The 19676-nt window shown below is 39.0% G+C and overlaps 2 protein-coding genes across 2 annotated transcripts in view; both read right to left on the reverse strand.

The window, feature by feature from the left end:
• Positions 1-715: 715 nt before the first annotated feature.
• phf12a (PHD finger protein 12a) lies at positions 716-10199 on the reverse strand. Its single transcript, XM_082156989.1, has 15 exons — positions 9734-10199; positions 9319-9500; positions 7773-7845; positions 6790-7210; positions 5835-5955; positions 4672-4804; positions 4386-4550; positions 4153-4296; positions 3500-4061; positions 3271-3387; positions 2511-2654; positions 2329-2427; positions 2172-2254; positions 1955-2093; positions 716-1660 (listed from the first exon to the last, which is right to left on the reverse strand). The coding sequence occupies exons 1-15, from the start codon at positions 9797-9799 to the stop codon at positions 1305-1307; spliced, it is 2805 nt and encodes a 934-aa protein (XP_082013115.1). The 5' UTR covers positions 9800-10199; the 3' UTR covers positions 716-1304.
• Positions 10200-11387: 1188 nt separating this feature from the next.
• Positions 11388-19676, reverse strand: part of sez6a (seizure related 6 homolog a) — a 46612-nt gene continuing 38323 nt past the window's right edge. Inside the window, exons 10-18 of the mRNA XM_082157102.1 lie at positions 16894-17090; positions 16441-16635; positions 15500-15691; positions 15148-15342; positions 15022-15057; positions 13878-13986; positions 13695-13794; positions 11842-11859; positions 11388-11753 (exon numbers count right to left, since the gene is read on the reverse strand). Of these exons, the coding sequence (XP_082013228.1) occupies positions 11709-11753; positions 11842-11859; positions 13695-13794; positions 13878-13986; positions 15022-15057; positions 15148-15342; positions 15500-15691; positions 16441-16635; positions 16894-17090 (1087 nt within the window). The 3' untranslated portion in view covers positions 11388-11708. The remainder of the gene's footprint in view (positions 11754-11841; positions 11860-13694; positions 13795-13877; positions 13987-15021; positions 15058-15147; positions 15343-15499; positions 15692-16440; positions 16636-16893; positions 17091-19676) is intronic.

Raw genomic sequence — 19676 nt, forward strand, 5'->3', positions numbered from 1 at the left:
TGAGTGTTCCTTGCCCATGCAAAACTCACTACCACACCGCTCTGCAGTTGCCAAGTGGCTTCTGTAGCTAGGATTTTGAGAGAGAACCATCTCTTAATATGTGATGTAATAGAAACTAAATATTTTCCATGTTTTCCACATTTATTATATTATTATTACACAGTATAAATTGGGTCTTTTTAAATGAATATATATACAGTAGCTGCCTTTTATATTTTAGAATGGGGGGCCCTCTCACAAAGATGGTCATATTTGGGTGTCCATGGCATCTGAAAGATTGAAAACCCCTTGTTTAAATCACTCCATTGTAAAATGATCAGATTCTCATTTTATCACACACTAGATGAAAATGTTAAGTCTGGTTGCTTAGAGAAAAGTAGCACATCTTTTCTTAAACCAACCATATGATTTGCGTCATATGGTCAGGCACTTCAATACAATTTGTGTCACAGGTTAGGCACTTCAATACTTTACAATGGATATTTTTCAAAACCCTTTAGTCTAAATACTTTGCACTGGATATTTTTCAAAACCCTTTAGTCTAAATACTTTGCATTGGATATTTTTCAAAACCCTTTAGTCTAAATACTTTGCACTGGAGATTTTTCAAAAACCCTTTAGTCTAAATAAGCAATAGTAATGCTAACTTTAGAAAACTACTACTAATCTTACAGAGTGAATGAATTAGTAAGCATGACACGTGAACACAAGCTGGTGGATTTCTAAAGCATGTTATTTAAAATCTGCTTTGTATTTACATAGTTTGACACAAGAAACCTGGTGAAAACTAATTACAGAACACATGAAACAGACACATAAAGGACTGAACAGCAACGAAATGGTGCACGACCGAAATAATACAAACTGGAGCACTTTTGCACACTGAATCGTGTGGATCTCTGGCTATTCACATGAATACATACACATATGTACATGAGTCTCTCTACACATGTCAGGCTAAAGGAACACAGGTCTGACTGCGCTCCAGAGGACATACATAAATAAAAGCATCCGTTTTTATGGGAAATAAAAGAAAATGTATGTTTGTATAAAAAGTATTGTTACTGGCACAAAATAGAACATGTTTTTGATTTCTTTACACGTGAAAACTGCTCATTGGTTCTTAGAGCTTTGAGGATGATCAAAGTTTCCCTTTAAAAATGCAAGTCTTGCATTGAGACACAAAATGTGCAATCTGCCTAAAGAGTCTTGAAGAAATTAGAAAAAAAACTCACCTCATGCAATTGTATAAACAATTAAATAATTAGGAAACCGTTCAAACTGTACAGGTCGGTGCTTGAGGGTTACGTGACAAGGTTGTGTTGGAGCGAAGGAGGCGTGGCCTTGCTCAGGTGCTCCCCCTGTTGGCCAGGTGTGGGAGTGAGGCTGCAGGTGGTGAGCTCCTCTTTAAGCGGCTTGTTGGCGAACTCTGTGATGCTAAATATAAACTGCAGGCAGCCCAGTTTGACATGGCTTCCGTGATGGAGGAGTGCAGTGCCTTCCCATCCCGCACCATTGCCTCCGATCAAACTGGAGCCGCTGTTTTTACAGTTACAGGGAGTGATGGGAGTATCTTGGGACTGGCAGCTCATAACTCTGCCCTCGGTTGTAGAGGCCACGGCCATTGCGGACGACTCCTGCTCCTTTTTCCTGCAGCGTCCTGCAAACACACTTGAGTTAATACTGATGCTTACTAAAAAAAATTTTTTTAAGTTGGCATGAAATACAAATCCACTAATTTATTTTCTTAAGGCATTTTTTTCTTTTTTTCTGGTGAAATGCCAGACTTCTCTAATCAGTTCTCTAAACCAAGCTCGCATTCAGCCGAGAATTAAGTCCCCGTCCTACATTTTTTTCTTTTCCAATAGTTTGTTTCACTCGGATGTCCATCAAAATAGGGAAGAAAAGACCTGTCATTACTTCAGTTTCCTCGTGACTGGAAGAAATAACTCACGGATAATGTTCTGCACTTTGGTGAGCAGGTTGCTGGATGGGCTCTGGCTCGTCTTCTCAGAGAAGTCACAGGAATATAATACATTGTCAACGGTTGTCCCATGTTCGCTGTAGTTCAGCAGTTCATACTGCTTTGTATTCTGGACGAGGAGAGAACAAATTTAATCAATCAAGAGATGAAACCTTTGTCCTTATGTTAATTGTTCAAAATAGCATACCTCATCATAAAATATACAGGCATGTTTCCCTGAAACGTAGTTACAATGCCCGTAGTTTGTAAGGCACACATCCATATCAGCACCTGCAATGAGAAAAGACAGTTGTACGGAACACTGTAGGATGATGCATTTCCTGCAGTCACAGGATGATAATCACCTGTCCCGATGTACAGACTCCTGTAGCACATACTGACAGCCGTTCCCTTTCCCGAGACCGAACAGAACGAAGCTCTCGCCTGTACCTCCTTGCTTTGGGCTGTGAACGGAAACATCAAGAGTTCATGCGCATCTAAAGGAAACAAAAACTTCAATAAGAGCATAATGAATACAATCTCATACCTTCACTGTGTTTCTTGTGAGCGGGTGACACGGATGAAGGAGAACTGCTCTGAACAGGAGAGGTTTTTAACTCAAAGAGCTGCTGAATCCGCTGCCAAGCCAAGAGTTTGATAAACTTCTCGTCCAATGAGCCAAGCTCAACTTCTGCAATACAAAAAAGATTTCAGAATGATTACAAAATGCTGCTGTCTTTTGAATTTGGGTCCTTTTCTTTTCTATGACCATTTTCTCTCTGAATAAATAACCAGTTTTTTGCTGTTGATGTGGAAGCTGCACAATTAATGAAAATAAAACTGAAATCACAACACAGTTTAGTGTTTAGTGACTGTTTACTATTTAAATAAGTAAATTAAATAAACTTAATTAATTACATGTGCTATGTATTTCAAAGTGAAGTGTGGCAATGTGTTTTTACAAATGCTAAAACAGTAATATTTATTTTCTTTAATATTTCTATTTAGTAGTAATAATACTTTATATTGATATAACAAATTTTTTCCAAATTAAACAAGCTTACAAACAAGCACTGGAGCCTAAAAAAAAAAATGATCAGGGAACAAATTTCACAATTATATTTTTCCCCAAATCATGATGTAGTCTATCAGAAGTTAAATCCAATGTTTTGTTATAATAATGTTTAATTTAGAAGTGTAAGGGGTTTCAAATTCTTAAAGTTACAGTATCTTCTTAATCTAACCTAAAGACCAAAATTGAAAGTTCCTCAGAATCAACAGTCCTTCTCTTAAACACACAAACCCACCTCCGCTGCCAGGCATGATGTCCTTTATTCGACCGGACAGCTCTGACATGTTAGGTTCTGTGCAAGAAAAGACGTCCCCCCTGCCTGCCATCAAAGAGTCCAAGCCGACCTTTCCATCTGAGAAGAGAACAGCCATTCAATATTTTAAAGGGTTGCAAGCCAGGTAAGAATAAAGCACATAACTACACAAGTAAAAACGTTTCCACAGGACCAGGATGTAATCTCTGACCTTTTGATGCAGTGTCTGAGGTGATTTTCTGCGGTTTAACAGCATGTACTCCTGTAGATACAGTAGAGGCTGAGAGTTTTGCTGCTGCTGCGTCTGAAGCTAATGGAGTTTTTTTATGGTCAGATGATGGAGTGCTGGGCTCAGATTTGACACAAGCAGGAGCAGAGACCTCTGTGCCACTACAGGGCTTTAAACTGGCATCCTCTGTCTTGATAATGGCACCAGAGTTTGTAGGTTTGGGTGGAGCGGGTATGGGTAAACCAGGCGTTTCATGGTCAGCTGTCTTTTCTTGGGTTCTAACAGGACACAGTGTTCCATTGGACTGAACCAATCGTTCGACAGGGCCATTTGTGGTCTTACAGTTCTGACACATTCCATCAGTACATGAACTACAGGAAACTTTTGGCGCTACGCTCTGGCTTTCCTGTGAGGTGGCACTCTGGCAGGAATCTCTGAGTTTCAGATCAGTCTTTTCTGTGTGCTCTGAATCCCAAGAAGATGTTTGTCTGTTCCATAAATGCCTCATAATGCTGCACTGCAGCGAGATGACGTCTTTGAGCCACTACACCAAAGCATAAACAGAATAAGATCACTGGTTCATAAACAATACTGAATCCAAAAGCAGCAGCAAACATTGGGCGCCTAATACACACCTGACACTGTTCATCTTCACTGGCTAAGTGCTGTGGGACATAAGCTTCTGTAAGGCCGGTGCAGATAAGCTCCCCTTCACGGATCCCTGCCGGGGCCATCAGAGAGGGCGGGTTCTGATACTGTGACTTTATGGCATCTGGAACCTGCGAAAACCAATCGATATCTAATGAGTTTCAACAACATCTCTAGCGTCATTCACTGGTGTCATACAGTGAGTTTAAAGACTGATCACCTTCAGAGTCTTTTTGCTTTGAGCATAAGCTGACCGCCGTATAGGGGTGTGCTGCCGATGTATCCTCTGCAGGAAGTCAAGTTTGATGGCATGCTGGGATATGCGGTCCTGAAACTGGTCAAATAACTGGCAACGGTTGCTGAGGGTCAAGGTTCTCTGGCTCAGCTGTGAGGAAAGAAAGAGAATGGCATGTTGGTAATGGTGTTTATTCAATTTAGGATATGGAAATGCCCAAATTTAAAAGCTATAACAAGTCTTGATTTTTGTTTTATGCAAGCTTCCTTACAACCAGGTTCTGGATGTGGTTGGGACACATCCATCTGCCTGTAGGGAAGGCAGTGAGTGGCGGATCCAAACAGTCCATGTGAAACAAGAGAGGGCAAAAGTCACACTGGATCAGTGGAGCCATTCGGCAGCTCCTGTGAGAAAAAGACGGAATAAAAGACTATTAATTTTTGTCTTGATGTTAACATTAAGGGATTTTCTAATATGTCTCTAATGTCAATACAGTGTGATCAGGTGGGATTTACCCTACTGCTCAAAAGTTTGGGGTCAGTCATTTTATTTTTAAGAAATCAATGCTTTTATTCAGCCAGGATGCAATAAATCGACACATTTATAATGTTACAAAAGATTTTTACTTCAAATAAATACTGTTCTTTACAACTTTCTATTCATAAAAGCATCTTGAAAACGTCCTTTTTTTAAACTTTTTTCACTTCAGCAATTATCTGCCAAGTGTCATATTTGGAAAGAGATCAAACTTAAGTCTGTGCTCTAAAGCATTCAAGATTTACAACAGCTGGAAATAAAATTCAGGTCTATGCTCAAAAAGTGAATAAATGGATTATAAATACAGGGAAAATATAATTTTGTACCATAAAATTCCCTAAAAATACAAAATATTAAATAAAAAACATTTTGTACTAAAATATAGTACATTCATTTCATTGAAAAAAAAACGAAAAAAAAAAACCTCAGTTTTGACCGACACGCGAAGAGGACCAGAGGGTTAATCAAATTAGAATGATTTCTGAAGGATCATGTGACACTGAAAACTGGAGCAAGGGTGGCTGAAAGTTCAGCTTTGCCATCACAGGAAAAAAATACTTTTTAAAATATATTCAAAAAAATGCAGTCTTGGTGAGCATTAGAGAGTTTATACTGAAATTGACTGAAGCAGAATCTTCAAAAGGAAAGTATTTTATTGATTTATTGATCTGAAGAAAAAAACGAGGGCTTGCAAGAAAAAACGAGGGCTAACCTAACCCTAACAGCCAAAACACAATTCAATATGCAAATGATAGCACCGTCAGTTCGATTATGAACATTGAGCATTCTATTAGCGCAAGTCAATGACATTTTCAAACTTTAAATGTTTCATTTCTTAAAAAGTAGTCCTATTAATTCAAATAAAAACAAAATATATAATAATACTAGATCTTGTACCTGTTGCATGTGTAACACACTTTCACTGGCAGTGGAACCAGTCCATGATTGTCCAGCTCATGCTGTGGCCGTTTAACGTTCTTTCCCGATAACTCGTCTTTTCGTCTTCTTTTGCTGGTGCCTGAGAAGAAGAGAATAGATGCATCACATCTTAGAATCACACATTACACACATTTACAGTGAGATCAGGATAGGGCTGCACAATATTGGAAAAAACCTGACATTGTTTTGTCTATAATTAACTATAAAAAGACATGATACTTTTCTAGTTTTTAATTCAGGAACTCACCAGATAACTTAAATAGCTACTGTACATTTGGAAAGAATGAATCATTCTAGAATGAGAGGGGTGATTTTGTTTTGGAGTACATCTCCAAGAAACAACTATTTCAGTCTTTCTACTGAAATGATTTCAAAATAATTCCTACCTACCACATATTTTTGTTAGTGTTGAAAAATGTTTCAAAGGCCACATTCTCACTGTTTTTTTTTCAATTTAATATGACTATAAAATAATAATTATGATTTTAATGAGATTTTTATTAAATAAAAATTATTAAATAAAGAAATATATTGTAACACTATTATACTGTAAAATAAATAATATCAATATTTACATCTTAATTTCTTCATTTTCAAACAGTAACCCATTGACTTTTACTTTGATAGGTCGCCAGCAAATAAAAATGTTCTGCCAGTTTCAGAGTGAAGTGATGAGCCGTGTTCGTTTACACACTGGCAGCTCATGATATCAGTGTCTCAGAACAGCTCGATTGACAGTAAAAGAGTCGAGCCATTCTGAAACGCCTAAACACTGTCTCATAAACTACACATGTAGTGCATTATTTAATTGATTAAATCACAGCCTTCAAGATTTGACAATTGCCCTAAGCCATATCGCGATACCGATTTTATTTTGAAACATCGTGCAGCTTAGATCCTGTAGGTCCTGTACCTGGAAGTGCAGACGTGCAGGTGAGGTCATTTGGAAGCTGGAACTGCGTGGGATTCCTCTGCATGGCAGCGGCAATTAGGAGGTCAAATGGTCTTTTGAGGGTGTTTGTGGTATTCAAGAGCTCAGGCTCAGAACCCTGGGCCTCATCCTCCACGTCCAGGAGGTCTTCCTCCATGTCATTCTGCTCGGACGGTGTGGGTGTGTCAGTAGAAGAAGTGTTGGAGTTGGGGGTCACAGGTCGGCTGTTGGGTCGCCCCTCTAAGAGCCGTACCTGAGCAACGGCGGCCCGTAGCCCTGTGCCGCCCGACCCAATGGAGGGATCCAGACGTAATGTCCCACATTCCTGCTCAGGGGATGGCGTCTGCTTCACCAGCTGACGTTCCAACAGACCGTTAATTTGCTCCTTCTTCTGTTCCCTTTTCTGAAAAATAATAATAAAAATAAATAATGAAGAAAAAAAGATATATATATATAAATATATATACCTACCAACATGCCTAACATTCCATCATTCTAGGTCAATGACATTTTTAAATAAAATAAAATAAAATATTGCATTTCCTGCAAGGCACAATACACAGTAAAATATAGGACAACATTTTTTAAAAGTTTTGTTCCATTTTCAATATGACTAGCCCTAATAATAATAATAATAATAATAACATTAATTACCATTTTGGTTTTTGAATATTATTTTCTCTAAATACTATTAATAATATTATATTATTTAAATTGTAAAAGTAAAATCAAAGAAACATTACTATTGCAATAATACTTAAATTATTTTACAAAATAATACTTAAATTATTTTACAGTACAACAGTATAAATACTAATATTTATGTCAGTCTTCATTTATTTTCTTTCAAATGATAACAAATTGACAATTGTTGACAATAATTTATAAACTATTCTCATGCAAAAATTGGATAGATAAAAAAAGGGTCAAATTGAAGACTTCGCACAACATGAGTGGACACCAACCTTCTTGCGAACGCTGCAGCGATGACACATCCAGTCACCAGGGGGCAGCATTTCTCTGCTCATTGGCGGGTTACTGAGGAAATGTAAACAAAGTCAAGAGGTGAAACTACAGGCTTCATCTAACAGAGAGCAAACATTAACAGTTACGGTATGGACAGCCATTCAATACTACAATAAACGAGCATAGGACGGCAGACCAGCATTATACTCCAGTCTACTCTGAGTGTGTCATTCAAATGAAGCAAACAAAATCAAACATGATACCACAACTTCGGCAGCTCCTAAAGCAAGGCCTACGCTAAATATGAATACAAGAGATATACCCAGCCAGATGCTAAATCAATAGCTTACTCCGTAAGGAGTTTCTGATTCTCTAATGCACTGCACAGTGCACACATGCAAACAGACTACGACTAAACGCTTCTGTTCTACAGATGGTTTAAAAGAAATCAGCCATGAAGCTCGGATTCTATATTACTTCAAAAACTGGGTAAAAACATCAAACAAATAGAAACCTGTTTTAACTTTCTAATTTGCCACAGTTCTTTCAAATAACTTCAAGACTGATTCATCTAAAAACACTAAAGGCCCATTTAGAGATCCTTTTTGAGGATCAATCCCAGAAGCTCTATTCGAGACTACACAAACGAAGGTCAGTGTGGCAGATTTCCCGGGGCCCGTGGGCTGCACAGAACCAGCTGCATGTGTTTCTCCTCAAACACACATGGAATCATTTCAGCTCCCAAACACAAAGAATGAACAATGAGAAAATACGGAGGGGAAATCAAAATTCAAACATCCTTTTTTCAAGCAGCACAAAGTGAGTATAAAGTTGCTATGAAATGGAAATAGCGACAGATCTTTTCTTCCATACCGTGAATGTAATGGATTATCGAAAAAGAAAAAAAATGTAGGGCGGTAACTTGGTTCTATGCATCGGCTGTTGATTGGATTTTGAGATTTGGGTTCTGCACTCATAAGTGGAGGCAGATGAACGGGACGGGATTTTTTTGCAGGGTTTAGGCGCACTAAATGATTGCATAAGTCCTGCATATATCATCAGAGAGAAGTTTGTCCTTTATAATTCTTTTAAAAAAACAAGCACAGACGAATTGATCACAAGAAGACCTAAAACATGCATTTAGAAAAAAAGATTTCATTTTCATTTCATGTCGACTGTAGTAAACAAAGCCGAGCGATCACAGATCTTCAAACATCTGACAAACTGACTGAGATGATTAAGGAAAATCCATCTCAATCTCAATCAGATCTCTCCATAATGGAGACGTGATCGTGGGTGGCCTTCAGATGCCCGTAGTTTAATCATTATTTCTCAGCTCCCTGCTCAAGAAACACCAGATAAATAAATCACAGCCTCTATAATGTTCCATCTGAAGATGTAAGAAGAAACATCAGCCAAATCTGATGAACATCTAGTTGTCACAGCAAAAATGCAGCACAAATTATTTCTGCACTCCAGCTAAACCAGCATCACAGTCCTGGTCCTGGGCCCAATTTTGTCCCAGCTCCAGCATCACACACACACCAGCACTGTAGATGGAAGGCAGCGGGGCAGTGATCACAACACAGCAGGTCCCCTCCTTCCCGGCAGCTGTCGCAGGTGTCGTGATTGGTGGCCCTGCCGGCTCTCCTGGTGCTCCTGTCCGGTTTCCTGGTCCTCTTCTCTCCATCCTCAGACTTGGGCGGCGCCAGCAGAGTCTGGATTTGCTGCAGGAGAAAAGCAAGAGAGGTTCAGAAACTCATTAGTGAAACATCTGCACGCGTCTTACATCACATCAGCCGCTCAAACCATTGTTGGGCCGTGACCGTGAGCGCGCGCACGTACGTTCACGTGAAGGGACCCTATGGATGACATTAGTGAGCAATTAGCGGCTACATTGAGAATACTAACCAGGCAGTAACGAGAGGAATAAACGGGTGTATGAGTGTGTTTGTCTTACCTCCATCAGCCCGCCGGAGGTATCCAGATCGTACACGATCGTCGGGGTCTCCATTTTACCCCACATCAACACAGGCCTGGACTGTTTCTGACTCCCTTAGCCGCTACACCCCGACTCCTGTCAGCTGAGTAGCCTTTGACTTCTATCAAAATCGGCTCAGAAATCCCGCCCGTGTCTGATATGGCTCCGCGCGGGCTCTCCGTTAATCGAGCAGGCGCGCGGAGGCCTCTATCCCCGGTGCTGTGCGAGACTCTGGCCCGGTATGAGAAGGAATAATAAAGACACAGCAATTATCATTAAGTCCATGATGCGAAGACGTCAAACATCAAGCCCCCCGAAGAACAACTCCTCCGAGGAACTGGCAGCGGCGAAAAACAGACGTTTTTCTCCCGGTGAAAGAGCGACTTAACGGCAGAGCGTCTCTGTTGTGATGAAGGAACGCTCGCGCTAACTGACGCACAAACCTGTGTGCGCATGCGTGGGCCAGTTTGTTGCGTTGGGAATCCAATTCGTTTAGAGAATCGGTTCATTTTGGTGAACCGGTGCAGTAGAATCAATTCACTGGTTTGCCATCACTGATATTTATGATCTAATACGTGTTTAATATTTATGTACTATTCAGTATTTAAATAAGTATTTTATAAAACATTTTAAATACTGTTGTTTATGACTTATTGCATTGTTTATGGTCATGTCACACACATCACAATTTTATAACCAACGTTTTCTCTAACAAGTGATAGTCATCCCACAAATAAAAATTGAAATCATTTTCTCACCCAGAATGTTAGGCAAAGACAGCCTCAGTCACCACCATTAACTTGCATTTTCCTTCTTTACAATGAAAGTGAATAGTGACTAAATCTGCCATTCTGCCATTATTCTTTCATAACAGAACAAATAAAGTCATGCATCTAAAATCAACATGGGGGTGAGACAATTATAACAGAGGTTTAACTTTTGTGTGAACTGTGCGTTGTTTACATTCGAGTGTTTTACAAACGCTTTGCGAATCGGTTCGAACGGATCTTTAAAAAGAGCCGGTTCAAGACAATGATTCGTTCGCGGTCAGGCATCAGATTCACTACCCGTCAACAGTGGAGCCATCTTGCTCTTTTTCTCCGTTTATAAAGCCTCTCCGTCGATGGGGTCATTGTGGGAATCTCCAGTATATCTTTTTTTTTTGTGTGTGGGTGTGAGGAGCTTGTTCAGAACCTCAACCAGTGAGGGTTAGAAAGCAGATGCTTTTATCCGGTTTGTTTACGTGTTCGAGCTTCTTTGTATTGTGAGGGAATTCTCTGGCCTCTGATTGGACTGTTTCGTCGCCGGCGTTACACGAGCCAATGCGCGTAACGGAAGAGATGAAACTATATATTTTTTTATGACTAGCTATAAAATCATCAGTGAGCACTGAACAATGGCGGTGTATTCATTCATTAATGGTTATATATGTGTTATTAGATATATCCTATATATATGAAATATTTAGATAAGTTAATATTCATATTTATATCCATATATATTCAAAGTATATTATAGTAGAATATATATTCTATACTTTTATATAGTATATATAGATGCTGTTAAATAAATAACAGTTTCATGGCTACACAAAATGCATAATAAACACAACATCATACTATAGTTTTGGACAGTTTATTTACAAAGTGTTCTGCAAATAAGCCCCCATGCAGAGACAGTGTGTTATACATAGAGAAATGGCTTTATCACCATCACTAGTGCAACTGAAGCACCACTGGATCTCAAGACCCTCAGACACTCTCCCATCTTCACACTCTCAGTCTTATAGGTTTGCTGCATGTGGGAGAAAACAGTTTCCATCTCTGTTGTTCCTCAATGTGAAACCAGGAACCTTCTTGGTGCACTCTGAAATAGTCCAACCTCAAGTTGTGAGCCTTGGGATGTTTTACCGGACAAATAAAAAAGTACAACACAAACCTCAGGCTCTAATGTGCTACAGAAATAACACCCTATTGTCCACCATAGTGCAGGCAGAAGTCTTAGAGAGAGAAAAAAATACATTTACAGGAGCCCAGCAGAAAAAGAGGAGAGATGCCAAAAAAGACAGATGGATTTTACATACACACCTCGTATTGCCTTGCATCCTGAAAAGATAAACAAATAAGATTTCAGAACAGTGCAGTGGTTTCTCTATGTCTTATTGTCTTTATTCAGAGCCCCCTTAAATACAACTGGTGATCCAAGTTATATTTAAGACAAATAAAATGCATTTCAATAAAAAAATACAAAGCTTTGGAAGTCATATATCCTAGAATAGCTTACATCTTTAATTACACTACCGTTCAAAAGTTTAGGGGCAGTAAGAATTTTTAAATATTTTTGAAGTAAAAACATCCATATTGTGAAATATTGTTTATGATTTTAAAAACTCATCTGTTTGAATATATTTTTAAAAATATAATTTATTCCTGTAATGGCAAAGCTGAATTTTCAGCATCATTACTCCAGCCACATGATCCTTCATAAATCATTCTAATATGCTGATTTGCTGCTCAAGAAACATTTATTATTATTATAAATGTTTTACTATTATTTTTATTACATTTTAACTATATAAAAATTTCAATGTAACAGTATTATTATCAATGTTGAAAACAATTGTGCTGTTTAATATTTTTTGTAAATCCTTATGCATTTTTTTTTAGGATTCTTTGACGAATAGAAAGTGAAAAAACAACATTTATTTGAAACAAAAAAACTTTTTTCAATTTAATCAATTTAATGAATCCTTTCTGAAAAGAATTTATTAAAACAATGTTACAGACCATAAACTTTTGAAACTCAGACATGTTTATGTATGTATAATGCAATAATGCACAACTTAGCAAATTCAAGAGCTTCATTAGTATCCTTATTTGAATCAAAAGAAAGGAAACATGAAAACATGAAACACAAAAATGATGAATGACGTTAACATAAAACATAAAAAAATAAGTCCCGTGAGAGTCATGAAACAATCCAATCAAGTAAAGGTAATATAATTTAACTAAACATTATTAATTACACAATCATTCAAATGGAATTTGGTCTGAACTTTTCACATTCAGAAGATAACAGTGAATGACATAATCCTGGATGCTGTATGATTAGGAGATGCATTTTTGGTTAATATGAGGTATTAACCAGTATCAGAACATCTAATTAGAGAACAAGTCGAGTGTAAACTGAGACACACACACACACACACACACACACACACACACACACACACACACACACACACACACACACACACACACACACACACACACACACACACACACACACACACACACACACACACACACACACACACACACACACACACACACACACACACACACACACACACACACACACACACACACACACACACACACCATCTGCTGAGTTTTAGCTACCCATGACCCATGGCTTCAAGCCTAAATGTTTTTTTACATCTAAAATGAATGTTTTCATGTTTGTGAAGGGACCCAGAGTCTTTCCTTCTTCACTGAATTGCATTTATTCTTACCCTTTCATGTGCATGTTATGAATATACAGCAGCATTTTTGAACTTCTTTGAAAATGTTAAAATGTTATTAGAAAAAAAAAGATTTTTTTTTTTTATTAAGAGTCCCCAAGAAACGTTTTGTTTATGCAACATTAAGCTCATTAAATCATGAAGATAGTTTTATGATAAATCTGGTCCTAAGTTCTTTAGTAGCACCATTACATGGTACTGATACTGCTACATGTATAAATACTGGCCTTTAAAATAAAATGATATGTCTCTGTTTGCTGTTTAGCCATATAACTGTTCAGATTCCTTTTATTTGTTCTGCGGATCAGGTCAAAGTAATAGATGACAGGTGGAATGATGGAATGGCAGGGTTGATCAGGACAGGACGATGGTGTTGTGAGATCCCACGTCTCTGAGGTTCATGGCATCCATACTTACTCCCGTCTCATACACGGGGTTGTCAAACGCAGATTCTTCGGTCATGTTGTCGTACGGTGGAGAAGACGGCCCAGGGAGCTGGATGGTCTTGCTTTGAGCTCTGCAGAGACACAACTTTATTAGTGGAAAGACAAACCCCAAAACAATAAGCACCATGTCATTTTCCCTGCCCTTGGAACTTACATTGAAATGCAGAGGAAAAAGACCAAGAGGAGCATCAGCACCACTGCAACAGGAATCAGAACTGCGATGGCAATGTTGACGCCCTCCACATCAAACTCTGAATCGGCAGCTATAATGTGGACATTTTACAGAACATTTAAAAAAAAGAATCCCCCGGTTTCACAGACAAGGCTTAAAGGGTTATGTTTTAGCTGAAAACAACTTGCACTGATATATCTTAAAACCTGTCAGTGTTATTGTTTTGTCTCAAGATGTACATCAGTAATGTTTTTTTCTAAAGCACATTCATAAAAGCTATTTAAAGGAACACTCCACCGTTTTTTCATATTAAACTATGTTATTCCCTTAACTAAGACGAGTTGATACATACCTCTATCGTCTCAGTGCGTGCACTCAATCGCTCTGGCACGCGGCGACACTTTGATAGCACTTAGCTTAGCCCAGTTCATTCATTAGGGACCAAACAGAGATGAAGTTAGAAGCAACCAAACACCTCCACGTTTTCCCTATTTAAATACAGTTACACGAGTAGTTACACGACCAAGTATGGTGACACAAAATAAAAACGTGGCGCTTTTCTAAGCGGGTAAAAAGGATAACTATAATGTATGGCGGAATAGCACTTGGGAGCACTTTGACTCACGCAGTAAAAAGTCATGCCTGAAAAATCCTCTCCCCCTCTCCCTCTCACTTCTGTTATTAGAACCAACGTGACTTTTTACTGCGCCGAGTCAAAGTGCTCCCAAGTGCTATTCCGCCATACATTATAGTTATCCTTTTTACCCGCTTAGAAAAGCGCCACGTTTTATTTTGTGTCACCATACTTGGTGTAGAACTGTATTTAAATAGGGAAAACGTGGAGGTGTTTGGTTGCTTCTAACTTCATCTCTGTTTGGTCCCTAATGAATGAACTGGGCTAAGCTAAGTGCTATCAAAGTGTCACCGCGCGCCAGAGCGATTGAGTGCACGCACTGAGACGAGAGAGGTATGTATCAACTCGTCTTAGTTAAGGGAATAACATCGTTTAATATGAAAAAACGGTGGAGTGTTCCTTTAAAGGCCTAATTGAACTAAAGCCTAATCCTTGCTTAATCTAAGCCGTCCGTGTTTGTAAAGTGTTTTGATAATGCTAAAATAGTATTACCCTTCAGCCTGTGTTCCTCAATGTTTCTCGAAGAAGCTGAAAAACACCAGAAACAGCTTCTGAGACACTTGAAGCAATCTCATATAAGATGTGTCATGATGAGAACTTTAAGAGTGCAGTTCCTACCTCTGCACATAGGAGGCGCACCGCTCCACTGAGAGGGATGTCCCGGGATGCAGTGGATAGTGGCTTCACCCTGAAGCACATAACCTGAACGACAGGTGAAGCTCAGAGTCTCTCCTGCCTGGAAGAAAGCTTTCTCTGAACTCTGGATGGCCGTAGAGGGAGCGCCGGGGTTACTGCAGGGTTCATATCTCTCAGCTAAAGAAAAAAACACAGATCAGTCTGCTGGAATGCATTGTACATGCTGGAACGCAGTAATCCTGAAATCCACTAGATGGGAGTAGAGCATAAGAACTGAAATCAGAACAGATCAGTTTAGGTTGCATTTCTTGTTATGCTGCTGACCGATACTTACGGACACATTTAGGCAGTTTTTCACTCCACTTCGGGTCTGCGGTTTCTCTGCTGTAGCATGTGAGCACTCCAGGGCCAGAAAGTGAGTATCCTTTGTTGCAGATGTACTCCACAGACGAGCCCACAGCGTAACGAGAGCCGGTCACCAGTCTGCGGCTGTTGTCCACTAGTCCCGGATCCTCACATGACATAACTAGGCAAATATCACAAATAAAAACACATAGGAGGAAATGAAAAATCACAACACAAAAGTGTGAACATTTCCCCAAAACGGACAAACAAAGAATTATGAAGATAAGCGAATAAGAAAACGAGTTAGAGAAGAGAAGTATATTGTAACTGAAATGTTTTGTGCGAAACCATTTTTATTGCATGAAATTTAATAATAATAATGTATTATAAATAAAAATAAATATTAATCAGAAATATTATATATATATATATATATATATATATATATATATATATATATATATATATCTCACAAGTTCTTTAAGTGGTTAAAAAATATTTAATATTTTTTTTATTAATCCTTTTTAAATAAGGGATATGCGCATATGTTGTTGCCCATTCTACTGTGATGCACATCATTATATTGAGGAAATTTTAATGGGAATTATTTAAAATATAATAAAATATAAATTTCTCTTATTGCAGTTTTTTACTGTTTCTTCTTGGAAATTTGATTATGATCAAATATTCTCCAAACAACAAATCACCATTGCTAAACCCACACAGGTACCTGCCAGTTAACTGACTGCATCTGCTAATAGGGTGCTCACTGTTAAGCTACTATATGTAGTAACCTTAATTCACCAGCAGGTGGCAACAGACCTAGCTTTAAACCTATGCAGTCATTAACACCATGTTAATTAAGTTTTCCCTGAGTGACTTAAGCACTAATGATCTAGTGTGACCTTTAAGTGTGACGTTGGCTCTTACTTTTTTCACAGAGGGGAACGTCTCCACTCCATGTCAGATCCCACTGGCACATCAGGATCTCTGAGCCCTGCAGATGGAAGCCTGGGTAACACTGGTAGGTAATAACGGTTCCATGGATCAGGTCAGGATGAGATGTGCTCTTCCAGCCATTAAGGATTTCTGGCAGCTCTGCACATGTGTCGTTTCGTGGCACTTCTAGTATTTGGTTAGTAGAAGGAGAAAAGAGGCATGATTTTTCTTTTTTTACCATTAAGTTTGACATGTTAATGAAACTGCTGAGAAAACAGTTGCCCATCTCTTGCCAGTAATGGCCACTGCCAGTGCCAAGCAGGTTGGCACCAGACACTGGGGGACCATCACTTTCCAATCATGATTCATTTAGGAGAATACAAGCACTAGATGAACAGACATATTAATTTTGCATTACTGTAACTGCAACTAATATACACTTACCAAAGAAATGCACTACAAAGCCATTGTTGTATCCGTAGACATTGGAGGCTGGATCAGATTGAAACTGGATGGTCACATCAGCCATAGAGGTGTAGAGTCTGAATCGAGGGAGGAAACCACTGTACTGGCCCAAGATGTTGGCTGTGAGGTCATCACCATCATAAAAGGTCAGCAGGTCATTCTTCCCCAGATGAAGACTAATAAAACAACACACATGAATGCACACCATTAATGTAGCACAGGTCTGTTTGTGATCATTCGTAGCTCATTGTTTTGACAAACTCCCACCATAATTTAACATTAACATATAATTCATTAATATTATTTTATAGAACTAATATAATATAAAATCATATAATTTCATCTGTTAAATAACCTACAGTTGCAAAACTTCATCTGATTGTTTAAAGTGATTAAATTGAATGCAAAATATGCTATTTATTTGCTGTTTATTTTGTATTCGACAAAACAAAATCATACTGGTTTAAAGCAAAAGGACAGTAAATTCATTTTTGGTGAACTATCCCTTTAATTAAGAAGAATGCTGCCATCCTAACATAAGAAGCTGTCACTTGACCAGCCACATTTTCCCCCAGATGGTTTGTTGACATCATTCTGCAATTCATCTTCATTCCTGAACTAACATGAGTAATGCAAGGGAAAAACAAATTACACAGCCTAGGCATATTTTTACACAACAGTATCCTTGCTGAGAATCAATCATGTTTTCCATTCTGTCATGCTAAATGGCAATTAAGGCCAATGTTTAGATTCCTCCATCTATCGGGAGGCTGCATTTACCTCTTCAGTGGGGAAGTGACATTTCGCAAAGAAATTAGATTTATTTCATGTAATGTTGGAAAGCAGAGAGGCAGAACCCTCAGGGCCGTCACACAGCTGTCAGCCCTTCGGGTTCTGTTGTTTGGGAAGGTCACAGATGAGCTGTGTTAATATTCACAGCCTGAAAGAAAAACCAGGGGTACAATGCAGAGTTATAAATTAAGAAGGCTATACACATCCTGATGGTCAGCTGAGATGGACTGAGATGTTTTGTCCCCTTCTTCCAACAAACAGGCTCATTGTTAAGACTATTCACCCAGGTCTGTGTGTGTGTGTGTGTTTAGAGAGTAAGTTTGGAAGATACTGTTGAGCAGAAACCAGTAAAGCTGAGCTAATGACGCATGTTGGGACACAGAGGCTCTGGGTTCAGAGATAGTGTGTCACACTCAGCCTCAGGAACACTTGATGACTGGTGGATCATTGGTCTCTTTGGAAGTACAAAGGGGAGAATGTCAGAACAATCGAAAAGTTCGTTAATTTTACTTCTTCTTAATATTATAAATAAAATGTAGTATGTTGGTTTTGAAATTCCACAGTCTTTCCAAATCAGGGGCCTCTGCAAAACCTCTTTTGTCATCCTGACAAAGCAATCTCTTGGGATCAAGCCAAACCCACCAATCACAGATAAACTTCCTCTAAACCAAAACATCCTAAAACCTAACCATGCCATCCCAAACCTACCTATACTGCCACAAATAAGTCCACAAAACCTACCTATATCACTCTAAGCTAGACTTGTAGTCAAGACCGCCTAAACCGAGACCAAGACACTACCAAGACCAGAGGGTATCGAGACCAAGACAAGACCAAGACCAATACCAAGACAGACCAAGTCAAGACCAAGACCAAGTCGAGACCAAGACCGAGACCAAGTCGAGACCGGAGGAAAAACCCCAAAAAAAACAGACTAGTGTTGAAGCTAAGCAATAACTTGTATGAATTCAAGAACCAATTGAAATTATACTTAATGTGTAGATGAAGTTGTAACATCAAATTAAAGATACACAATTATAAACTTGGATTAGGCCTCATGTTTAGTCAACACAACGGAGATATGCAGATGATATTTAAAAGACCATTTATTTAGTCTAACACCATCTTAAATACAATACTGTAATCAAACAACACACACACACACACACACACACACACACACACACACACACACACACACACACACACACACACACACACAGACAGACAGACAGACAGACAGACAGACACACAGACAGACACACAGACACACACACACACACACACACACACACACACACACACACACACACACACACACACACACACACACACACAGATATCAAAGACACAAATTCATCTAAGCAAATGCCTGCCTATCTCTGCCGATTTCGGAGTCTCCAAATGAATCCATTCTGCAACTTTTAAATGCATAATTACATTTTTTAAAACGAAATTATAGGCTTAAGTGCAGGATCCGAAAGTTGGTCGTTTTGTCGCTATGGTTACACACACACACACACACACACACCGTTGGCGGTGCGCTCAAAGTCATCTGTCAGTTGTGCAGTTACCCAAAATCTCCTGAATGAAGTTAAAACCCATCATGTCACTGATATGTGTTTTTTAAAGCAAGTGATCAAAGTGCTCGTTGCCGCTGCGATCAGTGGCGCGGATACAGTGTTTTCTGGTGTGCCTCGCGCACACGCCGAACTTTCACTCAGACGCGCGCTTCAATCCGTTCCGTTGCGGATAATAATGTTGCATTATCGAACATTGTGTCGTCGTGGATATTGTAGTATTGTATTGCTAAATCCCCCGACCACTATGTCGGTCTGAAATAGCGAGACCGACAAGACCGGGAGGTCCGAGACCAAGACAAGACCAAGACCAAAGACCGTCAAGGCCGTGACAAGACCGAGACCACGTAAAAGTGGTCTCGAGACCGGTCTCGAGACCAAGACCGGTCT

This window comes from Leuciscus leuciscus (genome assembly GCF_965113295.1).
Source record: "Leuciscus leuciscus genome assembly, chromosome: 24".
In the NCBI taxonomy this organism is placed as follows: Eukaryota; Metazoa; Chordata; class Actinopteri; order Cypriniformes; family Leuciscidae; genus Leuciscus; species Leuciscus leuciscus.